Source organism: Nannobrachium achirus, assembly GCF_963921795.1.
Source record: "Nannobrachium achirus genome assembly, chromosome: 16".
Classification (NCBI taxonomy): domain Eukaryota; kingdom Metazoa; phylum Chordata; class Actinopteri; order Myctophiformes; family Myctophidae; genus Nannobrachium; species Nannobrachium achirus.
In genome coordinates, this window is record NC_137823.1 from 57,264,155 (window position 1) to 57,290,246 (window position 26,092).

The window sequence follows — 26,092 nt, forward strand, 5'->3', positions numbered from 1 at the left end:
GGCAGCTCTCCTGTCAGTCCCCCTACTCAAAGAGACCTTCAGAGCAGGCTGCCTCAACAGAAGCAGGAGTATTCTGAAGGATGCAAATCACCTGTCATCATCTCTTCTCTCTGCTGCCATCTGGAAGCTGCAATCCCATAGGGCCTTAAAGAGGTGGTGTGTGAAGCAATAAAGCAGAGCTGAGTATTACCAGTGTTGCAGACTCTATCCTTCTCTTAAAAAAGAGGTGGTGCCATAGTTTTGTACTTTTTCTGGTTTTCATGTGTCTAGGAGGTTGAAAGTTCTTCATTAGACCACCTGGTGTGGTTTTTATGAGCAATTATGTATTCTCTTGGTATTTGTGTCAGTTAAAAAATACTTATTACATCACAGAATCAACTCCTCCCCTAATTACCTTTCACCCAACACTGTGTGGTGTGGCTAACTTCAGCTGGGTCACCACCCACCATGACATCCATGCATACGTAATGAACTGGGGGTGTGGCCACATAAAAACCCAATTTTAACTCTTTCTGTACACTTTTTTGGAAAATATCTTCCTCCTAGTATAATCATAATACCTGATAATCATGTTTTAGAGGGGGGAAAAATCATGGCACCACCTCTTCAAAGACCCATACGTCCTGGCTCTCAAAACAGTTTTACCCTAGAGCCAGCACCCCCCCCCCCCCCCCCCCCCACCACCACCAACACATCAACATAATACTCTAAAATCTATGAAAATATAAAAATCTAAGAAAACAATTAAGAATTAAAGCTGCAAGCAGCAATGACCGGGCCCTCGCAGCTCTACCCATATCACAAGGCCAGCAGCCAATCAGAAACCAAACAGGAAGTCAGCCATTTCGACTAATTAGTGGCGTTTTGGCGCATTTTTGGCCGTTATCACGGGTCGCACTTTAACGATAGTTTAAAGTTTTTCTCAAAAAAAAATTTGTGAGAAAAAAAAAAATTTGAGAAAAAAAAAATTGAGAAAAAAATTTTTTTTGAGAAAAAAAAAATTTGAGGAAAAAAAATTTTTTGAGAAAAAAAAATTTAAGAAAAAAAAATTTGAGAAAAAAAAATTTGAGAAAAAAAATTTGAGAAAAAAAAATTATGACACCAGCCGCGAGTCTGTACGACAAACGGTTCATGAGTTATAGAGGCACTTCCTGTTTGGTGAAGGGCACTTCCTGTTTGGCGAAGGAAGCGTCAATTAAGGTTAAGGACTCTTAATCAAGTCATATGATACCAGCCACAACTCTGTACGATAAACGGTTGATGAGTAAAAGCCAAAAAAGGAACAATCAAGTTTCGGCCAATCAGAAGAGGGGGCGGGGCTTAGTTAAACCAATTAAGGTGAAGGACACCTAGTCAAGTCATATGATACCAGCCACAACTCTGTACGATAAACGGTTGATGAGTAACAGCCAAAAAAAGGAACAATGAAGTCAACTTGAAGTTGATCCGATTAACCCCCTAGGAGGAGTTCGTTAAAGTGCGACACGTGAAAACGTCCAAAAATACACCAAAACGCCACTAATTAGTCAAAATGGCTGACTTCCTGTTTGGTTTCGGACGTGGCGCAGAGAGACTTTTTTGTGAGTCCGGACACGATACAGATGTGTACCGATTTTCGTACTTGTGGGTGAAACCGTATGGTGGGGCTTGAGGCACGAAGTTTTGTAGGGGGCGCTATTGAGCCATTAGGCCACGCCCCCTTTTGTTGTTTTTTTTAAATACGAAATTTTTCGCCACTTGTGATGTGTGTGCAAAGTTGCGCAACTTTTGGAGTACATTTTGCGGCTCAAAAACACGATTCATTCGGCGGAAGAATAATAATCTTTGCAAATACAATAGGGTCCTCACACACTGTGTGTGCTCGGGCCCTAATAATCTTTACGATTACAATAGGGTCCTCACACACTGTGTGCTCGGGCCCTAATTAAGAAGTAGTGAAAATAGCCGATCTACAAGCTCGCGTTGTGCGCTTGTAGATCTGCTAATTTCACTTGTTTGGGTCCCGGGCAAACGTTTAATCTTTCTTTTGGGTCTCGACCTGAAAAGTTTGGGAACCACTGCAGAGTAGAATGTACAAAAATGTGACCAGAATATACACCGTGCATGGTGTGCATACAATAACAATTGTATATACAGTACATATACTACTTTCTATATCCAAGGCAGTAGCAATAGGTATAGTGCTTTTACATGTATAAGATATACAGGATATCTGAATCAGAATATGCTGTTTAGTGTATAATAGTTCTTAGGATGTGAAAATAACAACTTATCTATGAATACCAAAGATTATAATTAAACAACAGATAATGGGATAATGAATGCCTAACGTTATAATGTCTGCCTACACAGTAAATGTGGTTACTGATACATCAAGTCCCCTATTATTGTGGAGGCAAACATTGTGCTGAATAACAGCACATGAGTATGGAGCAATTATCCAATTATCTCAATTAAAGCTGCATTGTAGGATAGACAGCCCCTACCGATTATGATAACAAGCCATTGTTTCAAAACAAGCCAGCTCTATCTGTTGTCTGTCAAATAACATCACACGCACCCATCAGATGATAGCAATTCTGAGGTTTTTGAGTGCATGATAAAAATGAAGAAATTCAAAATGCATTGTTTTTCGTTTTGGTTCTTTTAGTCGGATGATGTTTGTTCACTATACGGCGTTGGTGTAGGGGTTGATTTGACACTGTATTTTAATTAGGTTTTATAGTTTTCATTCAAATACCAGATTATAGAAATGATATGCAACCAAATAATGGTAACTGTTGTGGTTTAGCAGAGCTAGAGATTTGAATATGCCACTGAGCATTGCAACTCTTGTTAGTTTTTTTTGTGCATGTGCTACGTGCATGCATGCATAGTGTCTTTTAATTAATTTGACACATACACCAATACCTCGTTTCAAGCCGTCTTCATCGATATGTATACCAGGTATACATATCGATGAAGGTATACTATACCTTGCATGTTGATAGCTCGATATATTTTCAATATATTGCCCAGCTAATATCAATCCCTGACTGAAGAGGAACACACACCGCTGCTGTTCTATTTTTCCAGCGTTGCCGTGCGGTGAACATGTTCTCCCATGGTTCTCCCCACCGAGGGAAATCGATGTGCTGTGTGGCAGCGTGCCGCATCCAGTTGGGGTTACCGTGGGGCACTTCACGTGCGTCGATACCGCAACGCGACGCTGCGCAGCCGCCCGCGTCCAGTGTGTGCTCCCCTTGAGTCATACCAAAGATTACAGGTAAATGGTACCCAAAGCATCAAGTATTGGATTGAGAGCGAGTCCCTGTGACCTAGCGTTATTTCAAGTACTTGTAAATCATGGCCAGGGGATGTACTACTGATACATCAAGCCGCCTCACACTACAGTAACAGGAGATAGATAAACTTCCTTGCCTTCCTGTATCTAAAAGGTCATAGGGCAAGAACCACACAGCTGTATATAATTCCTTTATCCTTTATTCATTTGTGCACAGATCTGTGACAAGAGGCAAGCCATGGGAACTTGGTGACTAGTGACTGACTGCTGAGGACAGTGGCGTCCATTTTATCTGTGGTCCACTTTAAAGGCTCCATTAGATCCAGGATCAACTAGTCAAATTAACTAATACAGTAGTACAAGTCACTCTGAAATTCTTTTAATAATGAGAATTACCATAGCCTCTCACTTGATGGAGAACCCCCTTCTACCACTTTTTGTGGTCACATCACATGTTCAGATACTGGATTCTGATTGGCTTAAAACAGTGGTAAATCAGTCAACAACCTTGAGTTGGCTCATGGACCCCGCCCACTATGTGTATTCTGAAACAATGAATGACTAAATAACCTTGCAAGTTACAACTGTGTTTTCTTTCATTTATATGGTAGAAGTGGTAGAAAAGCAATTTACCATTCGAGGGTTGTGGGTTGTTGGCTGATTTACCACTGTTTCAGGATTGTGGCACGAGGCAAAGCAACCCACTCCCTCTCATGGTAAATGGCTTACATTGATTCCGGATGGGGACCCAAATGGGGTAAATTTACTATAATCAATTTTTCGTCATAGGAATGCGACAGAAAACAAAAAATACTATTGAACTCAAGTCTCCATGCCGTGAGTAATCAATAGAAAAAAAGTCATTTTGGTGGTGAACTACTCCTCCATCCAACATCGTCCCTTCCCTGTGGCGAGACCCTGCTGTCTTCTCTGTTAATGTCATTTGATGCTGCAGGTGTACAGACAGTACTTATGCCAGCATAGAGCATAGCTGGCCTGTCTCTGTCTCATTTGAAGAGCTTGAACTTGCGTAGCAGCGGGTGGACGGTCTCTTTGAGATAAGGCTTCAGGGCCAGACAGGTGGGGATGTTCTCTGGTTGTTCAATCCAAAGCTTGTGGGCGATGCCCTTTTCTGACAGAGTCTCTGATAAGGTGGACAGCGATGCCTGGTCCGGTGCCTGGGGAGCAAAACGCACAAGGTTAGGTTAGGCTGTCTTGTAACTGCCAATAGTATGCACAAACTACTTTTTTTTTTCTTATTTTAAAGATGCTCAAACTTCTTTGAACTGTAACCATGTCATTTCCATACAACTCACTTTATTTGACTGATTAAATTGCATTGGGGTTGACAAAGTATTAAATAAAGCAATTCGATCTTCTAATTCGTTATTGCCACAACCTGACAAACCCCCGACACATGCAAGCTGACACGACACAACCTGAGCGTGGTTGGTGTTTGAGGTAATTTCATCTGTGGGTGATAATAATCGATTAAACAACATCAAGACAGTTGGTAGAACAGAATAGAATGCCATTCTCCACATGAGGACAGTCAGTAACTCTAAAAGCTCAGGGTTCAATGAGGGGGTTCCAAATGGACCCACAGGCAAGAGTGTGTACAAATACTTACTTTATTTACTTTTTACTAGGACATAGCATAGTCTACTAGCTACTACATTCAGCTGCTCTTATGGGCTTCGGGCATTACTACTTGTCCACCAGCAGGTGTCCTATCCAACACCAGGGAGAGACTATTCACCTCCACCAACCACTACAGATGTGCTAGTTATATTGTACAGAGCTTGTAGATCTGCTATTTTCAAAATAATTTTGTACATTTTAAAACTTGTGAAATGGGACATTCTGATAATGAGTACTTTTAGTTTCGACTTTTGGTACTTTAAAGTACATTTTGAAACGAATTATTTTGTACTTAAAGGAGTAGTTCACCCCCAAAATGACTTTTTTTCTCTTGATTAGTCATGCCATGGAGAGTAGAGTTCAATAATATTTTTTGGTTTTTGTCGCATTCCTAAGACAAAAATGTGATAACAATAAATTTACCCCCATTCATTTCGGATGGTGACCCGTTTCGAAACGGGTCACCATCCGGAATCAATGGGGGTAAATTTACTCAAATGAATTTTTTGTCTTAGGAATGTGACAAAAACCAAAAAATATTATTGATCTCTACTCTCCATGGCATGACTAATCAATAGAAAAAAAGTCATTTTGGGGGTGAACTACTCCTTTAAGTTGTCTTGATACTCAAGAAATATTTACTTGTAATAGAGTATTTCTACGTTGTAGTATTGATACTTTTACTCAAGTAAAACATGTGAATACTTTTTCTATCACTGGCTATAGATCAGGGGTCTTCAACGTTTTCAGGCCAAGGACCCCTTAGTTGAGAGAGAGATTCATAGTTCATAGATTCCATATAGTTTCATTGTTAGACAGCACAATCATCAGTGTATTTTGGATTCATGTCAATTTGTGTTTTCAGATATTTAACCACTTGAACTGTCAATACTTAACCTTTCACTCTGTACTTAGTCTGCTCTTTTTCCCCTCTACACCAAAGCTCTTTGCCAAAAATAGCCGATCTACAAACTCACAACGCCTCGTAGATCTGCTATTTTTGGCTAAAAGTTCTCAGAATATGTAAGATTAGGTTTCAAGTGGTTAATATAAAAAAGGAGGGGAAAAAAAACTTCATCACATAAAGATTTGGAGGACCCCCTGTAGTAACTCTCTGAGGACCCCCTAGGGGTCCCGGACCCCCTGTTGAAGACCTCTCTGGGCTAGATTAGATCATTGTTTACCCCCAGCACCACTTTGTGCATGTTGTCCAGATCCTCCAGGTACTGCTGTGTGTCAGGGTCAGTGTAGTTGAGGTGAATGGCTGCGGTGGCGGCGTGGCAGGCCTGCGTTATGACCGCTCCCAGCGGCCAGCCCAGCGCGTGGACCAGGTCTGACCGGACCACCACGTACTGAACCAGCCGCCGAGGAGCTCCTAATGCCGGGGTGGCCATGTATGTCTGTCCGCCGGTGTGGTGGTCCTCCTGGGAAGGAAGGATGGGAAGGAACCATAAGAAGGAACCACCACAACACTCATGGAGGAAGCTTTAGATCCCATGGCCTGGATGGGCGGTCGCGTAGTGATTGGCCAGTAGGGCATAGCAGTGGGCGTGGTTTGATGCACACAGTACAGTTCATTGAGTTCATAGCAGAGTGGTACAAGGTCAGCTAAATTGAATGATACAAAAAATATATATATCTCCCGTTCATTTTCCTCATAGAATTTTACAAAGATATTCATAAACATTTAGAATTCCCCAGAATCAAGCCAACCATGACCATGAAACCTTTGATTCTGTGAAAATAAAATAAAAAATAAATCGCTAAACAAAAGGTATTTATAAAAAAAAGAAAAGAGCCACACACAAAATAATTCACTTTGTTTACCTTTACCAGTAGCTTGCTTTTACACACGTTTTAGCCAATATTATATGTGTCTTCTTGCACCCTTTGCTTGTGTATAAATAAACTAATTGCACTAAAATCATACTTATAGCTTAGCTCCTTTAGTCTTTCGGAACATAGAGTTATAATAGGGGTTTCGGAACCTCTCCCTCATCTCCCAAAGAAAATAGTCCCAACCAAACCAATCTCTGCAGACTGCAGTGGCTGTGTGTGTCCACAACAATGTTGTCCCTTTCAAATGATTGATATTAAACCAACGCAAACTTCTAATAAATCAATCAACGTCATTTATTTGCAGTCTTCATTTTGCCTGACGACCAACTAGCCAATCATAGCACGACCGTTCCCCCAGGCGATGGAATATTTCTCAAGTAACACAAACATATTATTTTACTTCCGGTTTATAAAGGGTAAGCCTGTGTGGGAGAGAAGGTAATCGTCGCCCTCTGGTGGCCGCTTCCAAAACATGCAGAGGCTTCACATAATAATCTAAATGTGGTTCTCTTTGTTTCAGAAGCATCCAAACCAATCTGTATCATAGTGTGTTATAGAGTAGGTCACTCTCCAATGAAAAATGTAAAAAATTAAATACACAGCATAACTCATGTCTGCATTTATTTAACACCGTCACTCATACAACACAATGTTGAGTAATGTATGATGAAACATTTGTATAGCTTTATTCTTTCTTTGTTATAGAACCCCTAACCCTATTAATAAACCATCACCTTTTTTTCGTGAAAAATCATGGCGTTGTTTGGTCCCACTCTCCATCACCAAGCATTCAAAACCGCAATACTGTACAAAGCTGGATATCTTTGTAGTTCAATGCTCCTATATTTATTGAGTGAAGCCCGACTTCATTGTGAAATACTGTACATTACAACAATTCATCACCATGGCACAATTCACCCTTTGTCAAGTCCCACCCCTTGTCCCGCCCTTCTTCGCACCCATTGGTTGCTGTGACTTGGTGGGACAACAGCCCTTTCTCTCCATCCACTACCATTGAAATTCAGTTGCTTCTTATTGTTATTTTGTGTATTCAATTCTCATTTTAAACTTGGTTTGAGTAAAAAAAGGAGACTCAGGTGCAGCATAGTGACTGGGCATGTTTTTAAAAAATGATGTTTTAGCAAATTCAACATAAAAAAAGGCGGAACCAGGGCGGGACAAGGCAGAAAGAGCCTGCTGTTTGGTCAGTCAGGGACCAATCAGAAGGCTGACAAAGGGTGAATTAACAGACTATCTGAGAAGAGTAGCAACACTTTGTTAGTTGGACTGGACACAAAGGCAGAGATGACCCACTTCGGTAGCCCAGGCAGGCCAGGCTGGGCATCAGAACGAGTTGACGCCAACTGCTTTTCTGATCTGTTCAAATGTAAGCCAGAAAGTCATGGACCAGGGGGCCTGCAAAGGAATGACAATTCAATTGAGAATTACACAAACCTGCCCCAGGAAATATTCTACATCTATACCTACTGGGACTAGGGCTGTCACAATTATTACATAATCGTCTAATCGTGATTATTTGACATTATCGCAATTATTTTGTCATAATCGTCATAATCGTGAATGTTGAAAAATGACAAAATAGTGGAAATAGCAGATCTACAAGCTCACAACGCGTCGCGCTGTGAGCTTGGCGATCGTTAATCGCCAATTATTTGAGTGACAATTAATCGTCATGTAAAATGTCATATCGTGACAGCCCTAACTGGGACTGTACATCCATGAATGATTTGTGTGATTGAAAGGTCATTAAACAGATGGAGTGTGCAATACCATTCTCATCCATGTGGGTAGAAATCCTTTGTAGAGTGAAGAGAACCCTTCCCCTCGAACAGACTGGACCAAACAGTCAATAGAGGATTTGTACAGCAAGCCCCTGAGGAAGTGAAACAGCTTTAAAACAAGACTGAAAAGACTCTCACAAACGTGAAGTTTGATCACCTGAAGAAAAGTTATTTTAAAAATATTGTATGATTGCGACCGTAGGTCGCATTTACTATCAAACCCTGCACAAAGTGTAAGTCCGTCAGTCAGTCAGTCTGTCTGACACACCTCACACGTCACACTCTTGCCCTGCTCATATCTCCGCAACCGTTGCCCCGATCCATGCCAAATTTTGCACACACACTCCTTACCTGCCAAACTACAACCTCTGGACCCCCGGAGCTCCAGGGATCCCCAGGTCCCTGGGGGACCCCCAGATGTAAAAAATGACCAAATGTGCTAAACTGACCAAATGACCACCCCAACGGGGCTGCTCACAGGGAGCTCCCGGGGACCACCGACTCCTGGTGCTCCAGAACGGATGCAAAAGTGGTGGCGACCCCAGTGGAGGACCCCCTACACTGCAGCTCACATAAAATGCCGTAACTCCGGCTAGGAGCGACCGGGACAGCCGGGGCCGGTACCTAATCGTCCGCCTTGCCGGCGCGGAGACCCCACCCCTCATTTCTCACATGGCCCTCTTCTAGTGCCACCATGAGGCCGATTCTTGCAAAACACATTTTTGGACACTGCTCCTACAATTTTTGCCCTAAAATCACGCAAATCGGTACACAGTATGTCTACACTTATCCCATCAACATGAATCTCTCCGTTCTCTTTTTGAAGCGGTGAAAGCCGCTTCCAAGGAGTGGCTTTGTCTGTCCCGTATATGTTTTTTTGAGGATTCCCATAGATTCCCAAGGAGTGGCCTTGTCTGTCCCGTACATGTCCCGTGCATGCAGAATTGAGGATTGGTCAAGTTTCACATGACAATTTGGCCCTCCAGACAAAATCATTCAGAATTCAGAATTAATAAAAGTATAGAACTAAAGCACATAGAAAGTTTAGATCTAGAACACAGTATGTATAGATCTAGAACACAGATTTCATAGCTCTAGAACACATAGAATAAAAATTCACCGCTTCACTTCGAACCGAGGTTTGATTTCCACCACTGGCATCACCACTAGCGATGCCAGTGACATCACCACTGGCATCACCAGGAATGCTGGTCCCTCATTGGCTGTTTTAATGATGACATTGCCAGACTGCTGGTCCCTGATTGGCCTACTGGCTTAAACAAAGGAGGACACTGACATACATACTGTACCCAGCCGAAAGCAGTACTTGCGCGCTCTGCTTGTGCAAGTAATTATTACAGCACACACAGTGGTGTGATATGGATTTTAGAAGTGGTACCCCTCTAAATTCATGACGTCACGTGCACGTCACGTACGCGCGCGCGTGTGCACGCATGCCTGCCGCTCGTAGTTTAAATACTGTATTCAACATCACAACATTTTTTATGTAGCCTAACTATGTTTCTTATGATTTAGTTACATTGTTAATTAGTTTCAATTAATGTATTTTTTTAATATAAAATATAAAATAACTTTACATATTACATAGACTTTACACTTTTGTAACTCTCCCTCCGCTATGCATGCAGCTCTGACAAAACAACAAACTGCTTCGTTTTTCTTCCACTCTTGTGAAGTAAACAGATGAGACAAAAGGAGACGTTTTGTCTGCAAAGAATGCAAGGCGAACGTGCTGCTGGCCGTGTACAAGTGTAAATGAGGACGTAGGTGAGAACTGCCTACCCGAGTATTGTTATGCAAAGGCAAAGCAGCTAGCCAGGTAGTGGGACTGAAATGTTTGTGCTGACCGCGGCGTCACACAACTTGACGACGTGCGTGCACGCGCGGGTCGTGTGTGCGTGCATGTGGGGCGTGCGTACGTGCAGCTTGAAAAAAAGAAGTGTGGGCTCGCCGAGCCCAACCGAGCCCACGGCATCTCACCCCTGAGCACACACCAATACATAACAGTCACATCCAGAGGGAGCCCTGCTGCCACATTAACCCATTTAGGCCTAGAATTATTGAATGCTTTAACCAGGGAAAAATAGCAGATCTACAAGCTCACAGCGCGGCACCGAGTGCCACGCTGTGAGCTTGTTTATCTGCTATTTTTGAAAAAAGTTGTGAAAATGTGTGCTAATCTTTGAATATATGTATTTTCAAAGGGAACGATTGTAACTCAAATTTTGCTTCTGGGTGGTCCCTGGAACTAAATATTTTGAGATGGGGGTCCGTGGCCAAATACATATCATTTTGGGGGTCCTTCACATGAAAAAGTTTTAGAACCACTGACATAGCAGTCTCTCAAGAACAGACTAACTGAGCTCTATTTAAGTGAAAAGGACCTTTTCTTTGACGATGGCTGGCCAGATTGCTGACATAGAAACATTGTTTTTTCAAAAAATCTAATTCAAAATTCAAATTTTCACGATTTAAAGAAAATAGCAGATCTACAAGCTCGCAGCGCGGCACTCTGTGCCATGCTGTGTGCTTGTATATCTGCTATTTTTTAATAGTTAAAGCATAAAATAATGATACACAATGATGTGTACCCGTTCTGAATGGGTGGAGAGCTAGAAAATGAAAGCGCCTCAAAACAAAACTGCACTTTTACGATCAACGTTTATGGATATTATGAAATGATCCATTAGACAGGAGAGAAAAGTGAGAGGGGCTTTTCATTATGCGTATCAAAACGCAACTACTGATGGGAAATACAGCTGACCACACAACACAGAGTTTACAGGCGTGGTAAAACCCAAACTTGCAGCCATATTGTCAAAATAAGTGAGTAATGTTTATGGGTGCTACAATTTAAGGGTGACTGGGCACCCCTAAAAGTGTAAGTAAAATGTTCACCTGCCACTCTTGTCTCGTGGCTGATTCATGATTCTGGTTTTGACGACATCAGCAGGAGTTCCCATGGTGGCGGCAACCAAACCTGAACACGTGCTGGGTGGGCAGAGAACCTTTTATCAGTTTCATCACCATTTGTAAAATCAAGACATTGATGAATTCCTAGTCATGAATATAATCCATAAACTTGCCTTGCTAAGGCATGGCAAATGCTGTTGTCTTGTAATGAGGTATTCCTTAGTAGAAAGTGTTTGACGGTGTCATATGTTGTGAGATCTGAAAAGAAAACCACACGAGAATATTCATATGTATCAGCAGAGTTTAAGTTTGACATAGCAGTGGGACCGGTACAGCGCACACAAACAGACTAAAAAGCTAATAACCATGTCCAAACACTGCGTTGGCTGAGTACACCATATTATTGTACTCAACAGCTACAGCTCAAATAATCTAAAAGCCCCACTACAAAGGCTGTGCTTACTGCTTACACCTAAAGCCTACGACATGCACTGAAATGACTGACCACCTGGCATTGCCCTCCTTAGAACATTCTAAAAGTGAGACATTATGAACAGGATTTATGGTCCTAGCCCAATATACTGATAGTAGTCATTGATAAAGTGTTTGTTCTATTACAGGGCTCTCCCCATCGCTCCAGTTCTTTCAGGTCAGTATAACAATGTTATCCAATCAGGGGAGAGAGGTCATACAGGATACATACAGTACATTATAAACCATTTAAATTGGAAGTGATGGAGAAAAAAGAGCAGATAAAATTGGACATGGAACACTATAAAATTGAAGCTGATAAATTAATGGGTTCTCTTTCCTGATTGGATAAACTGTTGAACCCGTCAACATGTCTATCATAATATAGAGCTTAAATTGATAACATTTTTGTTTTAACAAAACAAAACAAAAGTATCACACCACCTATAAACAAAACATTTACCTACATATATATTATATTTAGATGAAAAGTTGATGGTTCCACTGTACCTCCTAGATTAACCAGTGCTGCTCTCTGGACATTGGGTACCCATCCTGCCCACAGGCCGCGAATCCCTCCCTCGGAGACTATCTTTATGAAAGCGTGGTACACTCCATGCACACTGCAATGATAACAAGCAGGGGTTGTTCACTTTAGGCTCTGATTTAGGGGATGCAGTTGGCTATTGTAGACAGGATATAGAACAAACTGCTCTCTCTCTCACACACACGCACACGCGCACACACACGTGATATCGTCCTCCGTCATGCACTGTAATCAATTCACCTTTTATTTGCCGAGCTGCATATCCGGTGCCTCTTAAACCTTCCATTGGTAAAAGGTACTTATAATATACGTACTTGATACAGTCTTTTTCTCACTCTCTATCAAATGTTTTAGTCAAAGAATAGCCGATCTACAAGCTTTGCAACGCGTTGTGAGCTTGTAGATCTGCTATTTTTTGGCAAATCATGTACCGCACCAGGATAAAGAATTTTGATTATCACGATTTTCTTTTGTCACAATAATCGTGATATGAAATGTTCATATCGTCCCTTCCGCACGCACGCACGCACGCACGCACGCACGCACGCACGCACGCACGCACGCACGCACGCACGCACGCACGCACGCACGCACGCACGCACGCACGCACGCACGCACGCACGCACGCACGCACGCACGCACGCACGCACGCACGCACGCACGCACGCACGCACGCACGCACGCACGCACGCACGCACGCACGCACGCACGCACGCACGCACGCACGCACGCACGCACGCACGCACGCACGCACGCACGCACGCACGCACGCACGCACGCACGCACACACACACACACACACACACACACACACACACACACACACACACACACACACACACACACACACACACACACACACACACACACACACACACACACACACACACACACCGTGGAGGCTTGCCCTCAAGCCTACGTTTTCCCTCCATCTGCATCTGGACCTTGACCAGGTCAGTAGGACTGGCCAGGAACTGACCCAGAGCCCCTGCCAGCATCCCTCCAATCACAGCCTTCCTGGAGGACAAGGAAGGACAATCAGAACCAGGGCTTGAAAACAGAATTTAAGCCCTGGTTCTATTCTTGCATTCTATTCTTGCATTCCACCCCGAGATAAAGTTCCAAAACTCGGTTGGAGAAAAAATAAAATAAAGGTTAATACTGTTCTTATTTTTTTTTTTACACCTTTGTTTCCTGAGTATGAATGCTCATTTACAGCAACCCCCTGCCTCACAGTCACACCTGGGAGCTGCCCGGTACAACGACAGTCTTAGCCGCGTAGCAATTCCACTGGAGCAGTTATGCATGCAAACTAATTCTTACTTAACGCAGTAAGAAATAGAATTCCCTAATAATAATAATAATTCAAAGATATTTGTTTCACGCATGTCCTGTCTGTCCTTTTCATCTTATAAGGTTGTAGACATGATGACATGATTCATCCTGCATTACACTGTTCTCTTGCTGTTAGTTCAAAACAATACCATGAAATAAAACTGTGTTCTGAATCAACAGTACCCAGCGAAAGTCATTGAATTAGTGTGTCATCAAGCTGCCTCATGTTACGGAAACAGACCTATGGACCACATGGCCTGGAACCGTTGATTGTGTGTGTGTGTGTGTGTGTGTGTGTGTGTGTGTGTGTGTGTGTGTGTGTGTGTGTGTGTGTGTGTGTGTGTGTGTGTGTGTGTGTTAGGACATTCACCAAATATTCGAATATCAAAGTCACTATTCGATGTTGTTCACCGAAGTCGAATATTCGATATTCGCTTGTTTTACTTTTTATTGTTTTCTCTTAAAAAAGAAAAAAAAAGAAAAGAAGAAATAGGCTGTGACCCCCAAAATAAACATATTTGAACTGGGGACCCCCACCCTGACAAGCACTTGGAATTGTAGGTATTACATTTAATGTGACTCGGCTCCGCAGATAAATATAGTGAAAATAGCAGATCTACATGCTCACAACGCCTCGCAACGCGAGGCGTTGTGAGCATGTATTGTGAGCATGTAGATCTGCTATTTTCACAATGTTCGGCCTCTTGCTTACTTCATATTTGACAGTTTGGCCAGTCCTGTCGAATATTCCACTATTCGAATACTTTGAGGTTGAATAATTTGAATACTAAAAATCACTATTCGTGAATGCCCTAGTATGTGTGTGTGTGTGTGTGTGTGTGTGTGTGTGTGTGTGTGTGTGTGTGTGTGTGTGTGTGTGTGTGTGTGTGTGTGTGTGTGTGTGTGTGTGTGCGTGCGTGCATGCGTGCGTGCGTGTATCTGTGCGCAAAGAAGCAAAAATATGATCTACTCACCAGAGAGGGAAACTATTGTCATCAGACCGGCCCAGCACAGACTCCCTTAGATGTTCATACGCCACCATTCGTACTCCAGAGTACACTGGGTAACACATGAACTCTTAGGTTATGCAGGTTACACACACTTTAAGCAACACAATATACTGAAGATACAGTAGAGTCAGATAAAGGCCGCTATTCAATGAAATAAATAAATCATTGGGATAGTGTGTCCAAAAGCAGGTGAAAATGATATCACTCACAATCTACACAGTGACAGTATGCTAATGACAAACCACGGACACCCTCTGTTTACCAGGGCATTTATCTGGTTGCATCTGGACTGTGTCTTGATATTAGTCAGATGGATCAAATGTGTCTAAAATGATATTTCTCTTTCTCTTGTTACTTCCTCTAGTAATATATCCTTCAGATTAAGTTTCTAATTTGTTATTATAGGAACCTTATCATTATTATCATCTTGTTATATTGTTGTTAGCATAGTCTTGCGGAACATGCCACAAAAAAATTAAATCACTGCTTGTATCTGTATGAGTGAATGACTAATGAATCACTTCATTAGTGACCTCTTGAATCTAGATTTGAAAGATGGCAAGTGCACACAAACTGCCTTTCCCAGTGTTGAGCGACTCCCTTTAATGATTGACTGATATACCGTACTACTATAAAAACAATCTATATGTCAATGCTAGTTTAAAATCTTGATCTAAGCTGCTTATCATACAGTGAAAAGTGAACCTCCTACTTTGATCCAATACGTGACTTTGTGTGTGTACAGTATGTCCATGTGGGGAAAATAAGTATAGAATGGAGAAGATTGCAGAATGGAGAGGTCTGCAATGTTCCCTTTTACTGATTGGACAATGTCATGGATTTGAGGATTGGTCAAGCTTCACAATGTAATGCATTCTTTGAGAACAGCATTTTCTAGTGTGAAGTGGGTGTGCTTTTTGTTGATTAAATTAACCCATTTATTGAATTGTCAGGTTTGTTTTATTGTTTATATATGTATATTCGACTTTTGTAACGTTATAAGGGTTTTTCTACTTTGTCATACGGTCCAATTTGTATTTGTCATCATGTTTGTTCTCCATATTTGCAACGGACGTTTAAAAATTAAAAATACTAATAAACAGATGTTTAAAAAAAGATGAATATGCCATCCTATTTAACACATTTAACACATTATAGCCATCAATAAAAAATTGTACCCTTACAACCTTGAAAGTTAGCCTGTCCCACCTATGTGTCTGTAAATTGCTGGTGTGACCCCTTGCCATAGTTTAAGGGGTCCCTCCTCCTTGATGATGCCTACTGCAGTCCACAGCATCCCACGGTAAGGGGGCACGGTGCCAGCGGAACCTCCATGCCGAAGCAGCGCCGTCTCCCCCTGGATCTGAAGTCTGGTCTTGGTCAAATCCAGAGGAAACGTGACTAGATCAGATAAGGGAGGGGTGCACATATGAACAGCCACATATTAATATTAGTGTTAATACCCACTGTTGGTATGGATGTGTTGTTAAGTCCCAGAGTCCCAGTTACATATATTATATTATATACTATATTATATTATATATTACATTATAGACATGTCCAGATCATCCTGCAGAAGGACAAAAGGCAACCAGAGTTTTATGCCTACCCTGGCCCCTCAGTTCAGCTCAGTGAAACTCACACAGATAACACGTGCTTCCATCAATCATTAATACTAGATAGAGTAGGTTACGGACGGGTTAAGGTTGTTATTGTGGTCAACCGCTAGGATTAAATTGCTAGAATGTATCTTTCTGTTTGTCATTTGCCTGCATGGTTGATTAAATTACATCTGTTTGCATTTGATGATAAATTAGGTAATGTTTGAGGTTACCTAATTTATCGGGTTAACGACCCGTGGTGGTCCTCGTCTTAATGTTACATATGTCCAGTTTTCTATGGCGTTCAATGTCATAAATTAAATAAGTGCAATACAGACTGTCTTACGGACTGTCTATCAATCACTGTACGCTGAGTTAGGGTGGGTTACAGCAGCTATTGAAAGTGTGCTCAAATTATGGCAATGATCATAATTTACAATGCAAAAACATTGGCCTTCCAAGCCTTTCACTGATAATCTCCATGATGATAGAGATATCTCTAGAGACAGTGCTACAAACATTATGCCCAGGCGCTTTTTTGCAGGTTCAGTATGTGTTCAGGTCCTGTTAAGTGTGTCCTTTTTAAAGTAATTTGCACTCCACTCCCATGTATACAGTTTTCTTGTGGTGCACATACATGCAAGGTATCATGTGGAGGCTTAATGACGCCCTGAGGATTCTACATAGATCCAGTAACTTGTTATGCCTAAACCTAACCCTAGCCAGTAGCCACGGTCGGAGTAATGAGATGTCGGACTTATGGCCAGTCCCGTAGAATCCACCCATGTGAGACATATGGATTAATGTGTGGTACTAGTCTAGGGCCAGGCTGGTAAAAACTGGAGATTCAGCCTCTATTTACGATTTTATGTTTTTTTTAATTGTTCAATTTGTTATGTGCGATGTCAATGGAGTATGGCTACTCCATGGACCCCATGTGTGTGGAATAAAGTTTGAATTGAATTGGAATTGTAGGACGTACGTTTTGTGATGAGTTATTATTTGATTAGAAAGGACCCATGGAGGTCTGGAGCACCGTAGCAGGTGCTGTTGGCATGCAGACCAATCAATACTGTACAGTGAACACAGTCAACTACACAAACACACGTTTCTGACAGTACAGTAGAACAGTGGTTCTCAACCTGTGTTTTGGGACCCCCAAGGGGGTCCCCAAATAATTTATGAGGGGTCCCCAGATGCATGATTAACTTAATGTGCAACATTGTTTTCTCACTCAACAATAAACAAACCAACATAAATGTGTATAGAGGTTTTATGCACATTTCTAAAGTGACAATTTAAATACTTTTGAATACCTCTAAAATGACAAATTAAACACATTGGCCAAATTGCCAAATATTACAGACAGAAATTGTGTAAGCATGTAGATCTGCTATTTTGACATAGAACTGTGTTATACAAAATGTATACAAATTCCTCAACTCTTAGTGCTCGTCCGGGGGGTCCCCAGTTAAAATATGATCATTTTGGGGGTCACAGCCTGAAAAGGTTGAGAACCACTGCAGTAGAAAGTACTCTACCCATTTCAGCTACAGCTGCAGCACACGCGGACAGGACGAACTTTGAGAGCCGCGGCCACCGTGAAAGACCCGACCCGTGGTGGTCCGACCCGTGGTGGTCCTCGTCTTCCAGCTCCTGTCCCATTTATTTGTCCTTGTGGCGTCTTCTTCAAGAGCACCGTTATTTTTCAAACAACGCTTCTTCCACGCATTCTGAATCCCGCTAGACTGAGAGCAACAGCGATGCGTTCAAATCCACAGCGTGCAGCAGCAGCAGCTCTCGTGTTTACTTTTCTCCACACAGAGACAACATTAGTGGCTGCTAAATCCACTGAAATGTAGTTCTAGGAGACTGCTGTGCCGCCCGGTCAAACTGGAACACCGGGAACAAAAAAACTACACGTCCCATCATCCATCCGTCCATCAGTGTGTTTACTAGAGGTGGGACGTTCGAGAATGAATCGAGTCTTTTGAACGGCTCTTTGAAATGAACGATGGGATCCGGTTCGCACAACTTCGCAGTAAGGTGCCGTTCCTTTCTAATGAACAGTGGTGGGAAAAGTGCAAAAATTCTTTACTTGAGTACTGCAATGTGGAAAATGTACTTGAGTAAAAGTACAAAGGTATTGGTATCAAAATGTACTTAATACTTAAAGTACCAAAGTACTCATTTATGCAAAATGTAAGCCATTTACCATGAGGGAGTGGGTTGTTGTTGCCTGATTTTTTACCACTGTTTCGTGGCACGATGCGAAGCCGAGTGCCAAACAACCCTGAAAGCCAAACTATTGCAAACTATTGCAAGACGTATAATAATGTATTATTAAAATATATATAATATTATATCTGAAATAAATGTGTATGTACTGTATGTCATTGAGGCATAAACAATAAGTTGAAGGGTAGTAGTTTCAAATCATGCATACGATTGACTTTTTCTTATTTAGGAAACAATTGCCAATTTCAAACTACAATACATAAGCTAGACAATATTGTGTGTAATAGTTAACTATTCTATGCATTTCAGGGGCTAATTATTGGGACTTTAACTAAACTCTATGTGTTTTCCAGCGCGGCTGCAACGCGCACACTGAACACACACGACGCGGCGTCTTTAGATGGGGAGGCCCTTTGCATTTCGGTGCCCAGGGGCCCATTTCCTCATGATCCGTCTATTGGCGGGGTCAATGAGCAACGCAAGGTTGTTGTCTGATTTACCACTGTTTTAAGCCAATCAGAATCCAGTATCTGAACATGTGACCACAAAAAGTGGTAGAAGTCCCATAGCAGATCTACAAGATCTGCGTTGTTGTGACATATTGTGAGCTTGTAGATTGGCTATTTTCTAATGGCGGAAATGTAGGCTCTATATATATGGCCAAAATATATTTTTTGGCCAATTATAATCAATTATCTACAAATTATAATCAAAATCTACAAAGTAATAACTAAATAATTAAAAGTAACTCAAATGAGCCAGTCTTTTGAACGGCTCTTTAGAAGGAACGGATCCCAGAGATCTGGCTCACTTCAAAGAGACATAAATCCCATCTTTAGTGCGTGTTTAGTTTACGAATGATTCGCACCTCCCTTTCATTCAGTTGATTGGCTCACACGGTCTCTCACACTGATTGGCTGATCTCTCTGTCAATACTAAGGCAAAAAACGCCTGCTTCTTCTGACAGGTGCGCATCAAGTCGCTCCAGATCTCCTCACACTGTCAGAGCGTCACAATAATGGACCTGTTAACTTTGACACTTTCTCTTATAGTCGTGGCCATTTCTCTTCATCTTCTATTCGGCGAGAACAACCCTAATGCTCCACCATGCATAAAGGGATGGATACCGTGGTTCGGTGCCGCTTTCGAATTTGGGAAAGCTCCCTTGACTTTTATTTCTCAGGCTAGGGAAAAGGTAAGTGTTTCTCTATTATGTGTCTGTAATTATTATTTAAACGTGCGTTGATTATTATTCTTTCCCCATGCAAATTCGCTAGGGCTACTTCTTTTGTGTTGTTGTCAGTTCGTCACACTTGCTGCAACTATATTGATTGAGGCCAGAGGCCAGTGAGGGCAGGATCAACTGTCCCAGTCTGTCTGGCTGCTGAATCTGATGCCCTTACTTTAGGTGCAGACGGGTCTTCTCTTTGCACAGTTAAGATTTTAAACCATTCTCATGGGTGCATGCTGCATGGAGAATTGCAGTGTGCAATACATGAAATATTCAGTATGCTCACATGCAGTTTAATGCTTCACTGTGGGAGAGCTATAGGTCTACATAACTTATTGTAGGCCCAACTGGCTCTTTTATTGTCTTCTTTAGTGCTGGATGTGCTTTTGAACTCATTATTGTGTTTTTATTATATATAAATATTGATATATTTGCCTACGTTCTTAGTTCCCAGTAAACACCAGACGTCATCTAGACCTATGGTTATGGTTAGCCCTCATTTGAACCGTCTATCGTCAGTCTGTCTATAGACCGATTGTAGCTGATTACATTTAATCCATTATTCCATACTTGTTGATTAAAAAAACAGCTTTAATATCCACACCTGGTTTTCAAATATTGGACTAAAGTAATTTTAAGAGCCAATTTCACTATATAGTCTAGTATAGTTGTAGCCGTCATCTGAACGCTTCTATTTAAACGATATACCACCGTTTAGGACAAACGTGTGTTAGACCATCTTTTTTTTTAATACATTTTTATCAAGTTGTTAATTATCGGATGCTAACAGTATCTCCCGGTTAATAGTTGTAGTTTAATTGCATCCACTGAGCAGTTTTCTGGACGTATTTGCACATCTTTTAGCCGACTAAAAGACGTGCTGGGCAATACCTTTGAAAAATTCTAAAAGTGTAATAAATAATGGCATAATGCCGTGGTGCTGCTCATGACAGCATACTATTACTTCTCTGAGTTACATAATTCATTCTGACACCAACAGACACAAACACACAAGACTGCATGTCTCCCCGGCCACATCCCCACCCCCACCATACGATAATGATTAAATAAAATCGTTTTATATAATGCATCAATATAAAGTTAGTTTGTGTTGTCAAACAAAATGCACCGACCTAAAACGAACAGCGGGAGGCGATATGTCAACTACTAATAGCTGCTAGAACACATACAAGTTATAAGCTGTTGCCGTGGTCCAGTGGTAGCGCAAAGGTCTCATCAACAGAAGTTCCCGAGTTCGAACCCTGTCGACTCCCTGTGTCAAATAATAACAGTGCAAGAATGCAATACAAATACGATCAGCTGCAGTGGTTCAGGAAGCATACAGCTCTCAGAACCAAGGAAGAGTGATTTTAAACCCTGCTGGCTGCCTTCATTTTCACTACTTTCGGCGGCCGCTAACGGGGAAATGTAGCCGTTTATATGACGGTGATACAATGTCTAGTCTATGTATAGCCGTTGAAAAAACGTTAAAATTTAAACTCGTCACAGACCGGATCTAGCTAGACGTCCGGTTACGGCGAAGACGTGATTTGAACGTGTTTTAATCCCCAAATTGCTTAGTGGGTTACTTCCCCTGCCGTTACTGTACTTGCATGATGTACAGTCGTAGAAAACATGTTTCAGTATAACCGCCGTTCCAACCAATATGCCCATAAAAGGGGACAAGGACTGAGAGATACAGAGATCTCCATATACAGTAGGCCTATGGGCACATATCCGTTTTACATCACACTGACACGCAAGGACTTAGTCCTACTGATGCCGTCAGTGTTCTCCATATATGGGCATAAAGGGGTCAATTCACTCCGCCCTATGTATGACCCAGCTGCCTATCCCTTGATCTTGCCTTGATCTTGTCTAGCATCAACAATCCCATCCTGAATGTTAATGCAAATTCAGCCAGATGCTGAATGTCACTTCTTCAGGTTCCATCTACAACAAGACCTTCATTCTTCAACACAGGGGGGGGCAGTGAACAGAGGCGTCAATTGGGTATGGCAAGCTATGGCAGCTGCCATACCTTGGCTACAGGGGGAAATAATTAAATGTACTTTTCATTGTGCCTGTTGCTAAGGTATGGCAACATGACTGGTGTCTTGCACGCGCGAGGGCGCACGTACAAGACACCAGTCATGTTGCCATACCTTTGCTTTTGCCGAACTGACGCCACTGACAGTGAAGCCCTAGGCCGAGAAAGAAATGCCACTTCAAAATGTTCAAATCAGCCTCATGGTGGCGCTATAATATGCCGATTTGTGTCTATACTGTATAACTCCATGCACTGATCTGTGTAAAACCTTGTATGCACGCTCCCTATAGACCAAGGAAAAACCTTTGCCCTGCATTTTTCACATCTGATTTTTATAGCACCACCAGGAGGCCGACTTTTAGGTAAAACAATATCTTTGATATTACTCCAAGTTCAGATTTATCCAAAAATCAAGCAAATCAATATATTCATGTAATCAAGACGGATCTGTCTGATATTTCATATTCCATCCTGATTGGTTAACATTGGCTTCCAAAGTTCCGTTTGCAAAACACATTTTTGGATCAAATCATGAATGCTGGCGAAGAAGACATGGCACCCTTTGCACATTGGCCTATAATAGTGCCACCAGGAGGCCACAATAAACTACCTGACCTGGCGGAGACCTGTGCTCAGAAGAGCACTGCTTCTAGTTTATCATTCAAGCTGTGGTGCTTGATGTTTTTCACTTTCCCTCATGTTTTGAAGGCAGTTTATAGCTTTATTAAATCATAATTCTATAGCCCATATATCACCCCTAATTTACTGCTTTGATATATTACTGTTCACCTACATTTACTGTATTACCTTTGAGGCTCTTAGATAATAGATAAGTTGAATGACACTGACATTTAAGCAGTAAAATATAGAGATAATATTAACACATCCATAAAAGATTAGAGTTTTATAGTGCTATGCTAGGTAGATATTTCTATAAACATAAAAAAATATTAGAATATACAGGCCAGTTCTCAGATGAATTGCAGGACAAGCAAGACACTTGACGAAAGTGAAGTACTATATGGAATCACTATTTTATTGTATTAAAAAAGAAAAAAGAAATCTGCAATGACATATGCTGCATACTGTAGTCATACAGGGTGCTTCAACAACTGAATAAATTATGCACCACAACCAAAAAAGATACTTGCAGTTTTCCTGAGTGTTAATTTAACTCTGAGAGTGGGATGACGGGTCCATTTGTACACTATCAGAGTTGTGATGAAGAAACACTTGTAATAAATAAGGGATGGACCTTGGCATACTGTATTCATAAGGTCATCACTCAATCTGGGGCATAGCGTGAGGCCCACTGTTCTATAGTCCAGTCTGGGGCATACTGTAGCGTGAGGCCCACTGTTCTAGAGTCCAGTCTAACTGGTCATCAGCTGTGTGGTGGATGATGGAATAGATAGGATAGCCTATCAAAACGCTTCTAAATCTACGATTCCTGGGGGGGAAAAAACAAACATTGCTATAAAGTTCAAAAGCATCAAAAGTAGCAGATCAACAAGTTCAAAAGGCATTTCGAGCTTGTAGATCTGTTACTTGTGATGCATGTTTTGTGTGATGCTGCAGTATTATCATTCATTTACCAATAAAAACACAACAAGTTAGAAAATGGAGGTAAGAGGTATATGCCCGGCAACTGATGTACAGCAACAACTTCATATCGTCCCTGTCGGGCAGAAACCTCGTATCTCCAAGTTTCAAATGTGTAAATGTTTTCGCAAAATAAAGCCCTGCTTCAACATACAAGGCCGTTGCAGAAAAGTAGTGAAAACAGCAGATCTACAAGCACACAACGCCTCGCAGTCACTATTTTAAATCATTTTTAAAATGATAAATACAAAACAAGAGGTTTTGGACATACAAGGTTTCCACCCGACAATGACGATATGACACAGAGGCATTCCCCACTTGAAAGGTATAACAACCTATACTAAAGATGTAACAGGTATAAATGGGTTAATCTGAGACAGACAGACAGACAGACAGACAGACAGACAGACAGACAGACAGACAGACAGACAGACAGACAGACAGACAGACAGAGGTTTTAATGCTGTGTGCTACAGCCATATACAGTAGGCAAGGCTTTTAACCTACATCAAATAGACTACCCAAAGTAAAACATTCAAAGTCTGCATCATGCGTATTCCAGGGGTGAAGTGTGCAGAACTAGTCTGAACAAGACTTTTGACCTGGTCTTTTTAGTTAACTTGTTATTACCAGGAAAAGCCTAGAAAGACTGTAGTGTAGATCGGAACATTGTGCATGAGAAGCAAGACTTGTTTTCATGTGTAATGTTTTTCCTTTTGCCAATTTTCTGTGGCTCTTATGTTTTCTGTAAATACTAATTTTTGTCTTTTATTTTATTAAACAGCGCAGCTTTAGATTACCAGGATCTCCTTTTTATTTTTTTATTTTTTCCTCTGCAGTGTATAAAGGGAACTGAAATCTGTAATTTATGGATCTTGGCTCATGGTGGGATAGACACTGCATGGGCCTGTTGACACACACACACGCACACACACACGCACGCACGCACGCACACACACTTCACACACTTCTTTGTGTAGTGGTAATAACATTAAAGGCTTGCCAATTATATGCAAGTCAACAAGTGACATAACATTAAACTTGTCTTGTTGTTGTTTGTTGGTGATGCTTCTGTATGGAAGCATGTTCTAGCCTTAATATGTACACAACTACTGTCCTCTCTTGTAGGTTGTATTGTCAAGCAAATGTAGCTACTGTATGGATGGCCTTATATACGTATATGTTCATATTGGTTGATGGAAACTATCAATTTGAATTAACATAAACATTTAATTTTAGTAAGTTGTCAATGACCACACGGCCCAGTTCCCCCAAGGGCCCCTGAGAGCCAAGGGCCCCTGGCAACGGCCCTACCGGCCCAATGGTTAATACAGCCCTGGTCAACCTCAATGCTCCACCGTGCATAGAAGGATCCAGTACCTTGGTTTGGTGATGTTTTGAGTTTGGGAAAGCTGCATTGACTTTTATTTCTCAAGCTAGAGATAGGGTGAGTGATTTATCTGTATGGCTAAATACACTTTAAGAGGTGTGACTTTGACAGCTTTTGCCAGCCACTGTCTGACTAATTGCCAAGGACATTATAGGGAAGGTAACCAATAGCACTCACCAACTAAGGGCCCTATCACACTGGGCAGATCCCGGGGCCGATTCATCCCGATCAGATTTCGGGATGACCCCCCGGGAAAATCGTTCGGTCGGCCCCGGACTCGGTCTTGGGTTTGAACGGTACCCGGACACAATTGGATTATGTGAATGGGCTTTTTATGGCCTGACTGAACCCACTGACTGCCGATGAGCAGGTTGGAGTCTTGCATGGTTTCCTTCACCATCGGTCTGTGAATGTGTGTGTGAATTTGTGTGCAGGACTAGTAACCACGTTTAATATAATTTTGAACAGACTTATTTTTTTTATTTATTTTTTGGGGCTTTTTATGCCTTTATTTGATAGGACACAGTAGACTGACAGGAAATGGGGAGAGAGATGGGGAATGACATGTGGCAAAGGTCATCCGGATCAGGAATCGAACCGGCGACGCCAGCAGGCATCATAGCCTAGTATGTGGTATGCACCTGGACCACTAGGCCAGCGGGCGCTCCAGACTGTGTTAATTTACTTGTGAAATACTGCACAATATTTCTTTTACAGACGAAATGTACCTTCTGTACTTTTTAAAGTTGAATCAGAGAGCTATGCTCAAGAATTCCAATGTACTTACAGTAGGTGCAAATGCAAATGGCAAATAAATGTCTTGAATCTTGAACTGATGCACATGACTTGCGGATCTTCTCAATTTCTTCGTGCAGTTTAGATTTTATTTTGTCAAAATCCTAACGTTGAGTGGAAAATAGATAATAATTAATTGCATTAAATATTTGAGATCAATGTGATCAATGTAAATGCAGATGTTGTTTAATGCTTCGTTGTTGGAGAGCTGGATATGTTATTGTTATTGTACGTTACTCTGTGGCAGCAGGACCATCACAAACCCAGGGTCCAAATAACAGAGGAGAGGCAGATAACGTTCAACAACAGATCACTGTCCACGT

General features: G+C 41.6%; 3 protein-coding genes across 5 annotated transcripts in view; 1 reads left to right on the forward strand and 2 right to left on the reverse strand.

Moving 5' to 3' along the window:
- Positions 1-3,494: 3,494 nt before the first annotated feature.
- Positions 3,495-6,863, reverse strand: ptrhd1 (peptidyl-tRNA hydrolase domain containing 1). Of its 2 annotated transcripts, XM_080744205.1 has the most exons (3): positions 6,752-6,863; positions 6,109-6,348; positions 3,495-4,461 (listed from the first exon to the last, which is right to left on the reverse strand). In XM_080744205.1, exons 2-3 carry the CDS (start codon positions 6,316-6,318, stop codon positions 4,291-4,293), a joined length of 381 nt encoding a protein of 126 aa, XP_080600331.1. In that variant the 5' UTR covers positions 6,319-6,348; positions 6,752-6,863; the 3' UTR covers positions 3,495-4,290. The 2 variants fall into 2 exon arrangements, with proteins under 2 accessions (XP_080600331.1, XP_080600330.1); XM_080744204.1 differs by lacking the exon at positions 6,752-6,863 and having other exon boundaries at positions 6,109-6,404.
- Positions 6,864-7,386: 523 nt separating this feature from the next.
- Positions 7,387-18,250, reverse strand: slc25a27 (solute carrier family 25 member 27). Its single transcript, XM_080744518.1, has 9 exons — positions 18,005-18,250; positions 16,072-16,263; positions 14,827-14,911; positions 13,412-13,534; positions 12,481-12,593; positions 11,673-11,757; positions 11,485-11,577; positions 8,555-8,657; positions 7,387-8,179 (listed from the first exon to the last, which is right to left on the reverse strand). Exons 1-9 carry the CDS (start codon positions 18,126-18,128, stop codon positions 8,108-8,110), a joined length of 990 nt encoding a protein of 329 aa, XP_080600644.1. The 5' UTR covers positions 18,129-18,250; the 3' UTR covers positions 7,387-8,107.
- Positions 18,251-19,679: 1,429 nt separating this feature from the next.
- LOC308301252 (24-hydroxycholesterol 7-alpha-hydroxylase-like) overlaps positions 19,680-26,092 on the forward strand; it is a 34,034-nt gene continuing 27,621 nt past the window's right edge. For both annotated transcript variants that reach the window (XM_080745168.1, XM_080745169.1), the window contains exon 1: positions 19,680-19,896. In XM_080745168.1, coding sequence (XP_080601294.1) covers positions 19,720-19,896 — 177 coding nt within the window. In that variant the 5' untranslated portion in view covers positions 19,680-19,719. The remainder of the gene's footprint in view (positions 19,897-26,092) is intronic.

Excerpts from the sequence above, each read along its gene's own strand:
- ptrhd1 (XM_080744205.1), bottom strand. The coding sequence starts at position 6,318 with ATGGCCACCCCGGCATTAGGAGCTCCTCGGCGGCTGGTTCAGTACGTG. Across the intron at positions 4,462-6,108 it reads TGCACAAAGTGGTGCTGGGG|GCACCGGACCAGGCATCGCT; the intron begins GTAAACAATGAT and ends TTTGCTCCCCAG.
- slc25a27 (XM_080744518.1), bottom strand. The coding sequence starts at position 18,128 with ATGGGACAGGAGCTGGAAGACGAGGACCACCACGGGTCGGACCACCAC. Across the intron at positions 14,912-16,071 it reads AGCAATTTACAGACACATAG|TGTACTCTGGAGTACGAATG; the intron begins GTGGGACAGGCT and ends TGTGTTACCCAG. Across the intron at positions 11,758-12,480 it reads AGCACTGGTTAATCTAGGAG|ATCTCACAACATATGACACC; the intron begins GTACAGTGGAAC and ends TTTTCTTTTCAG.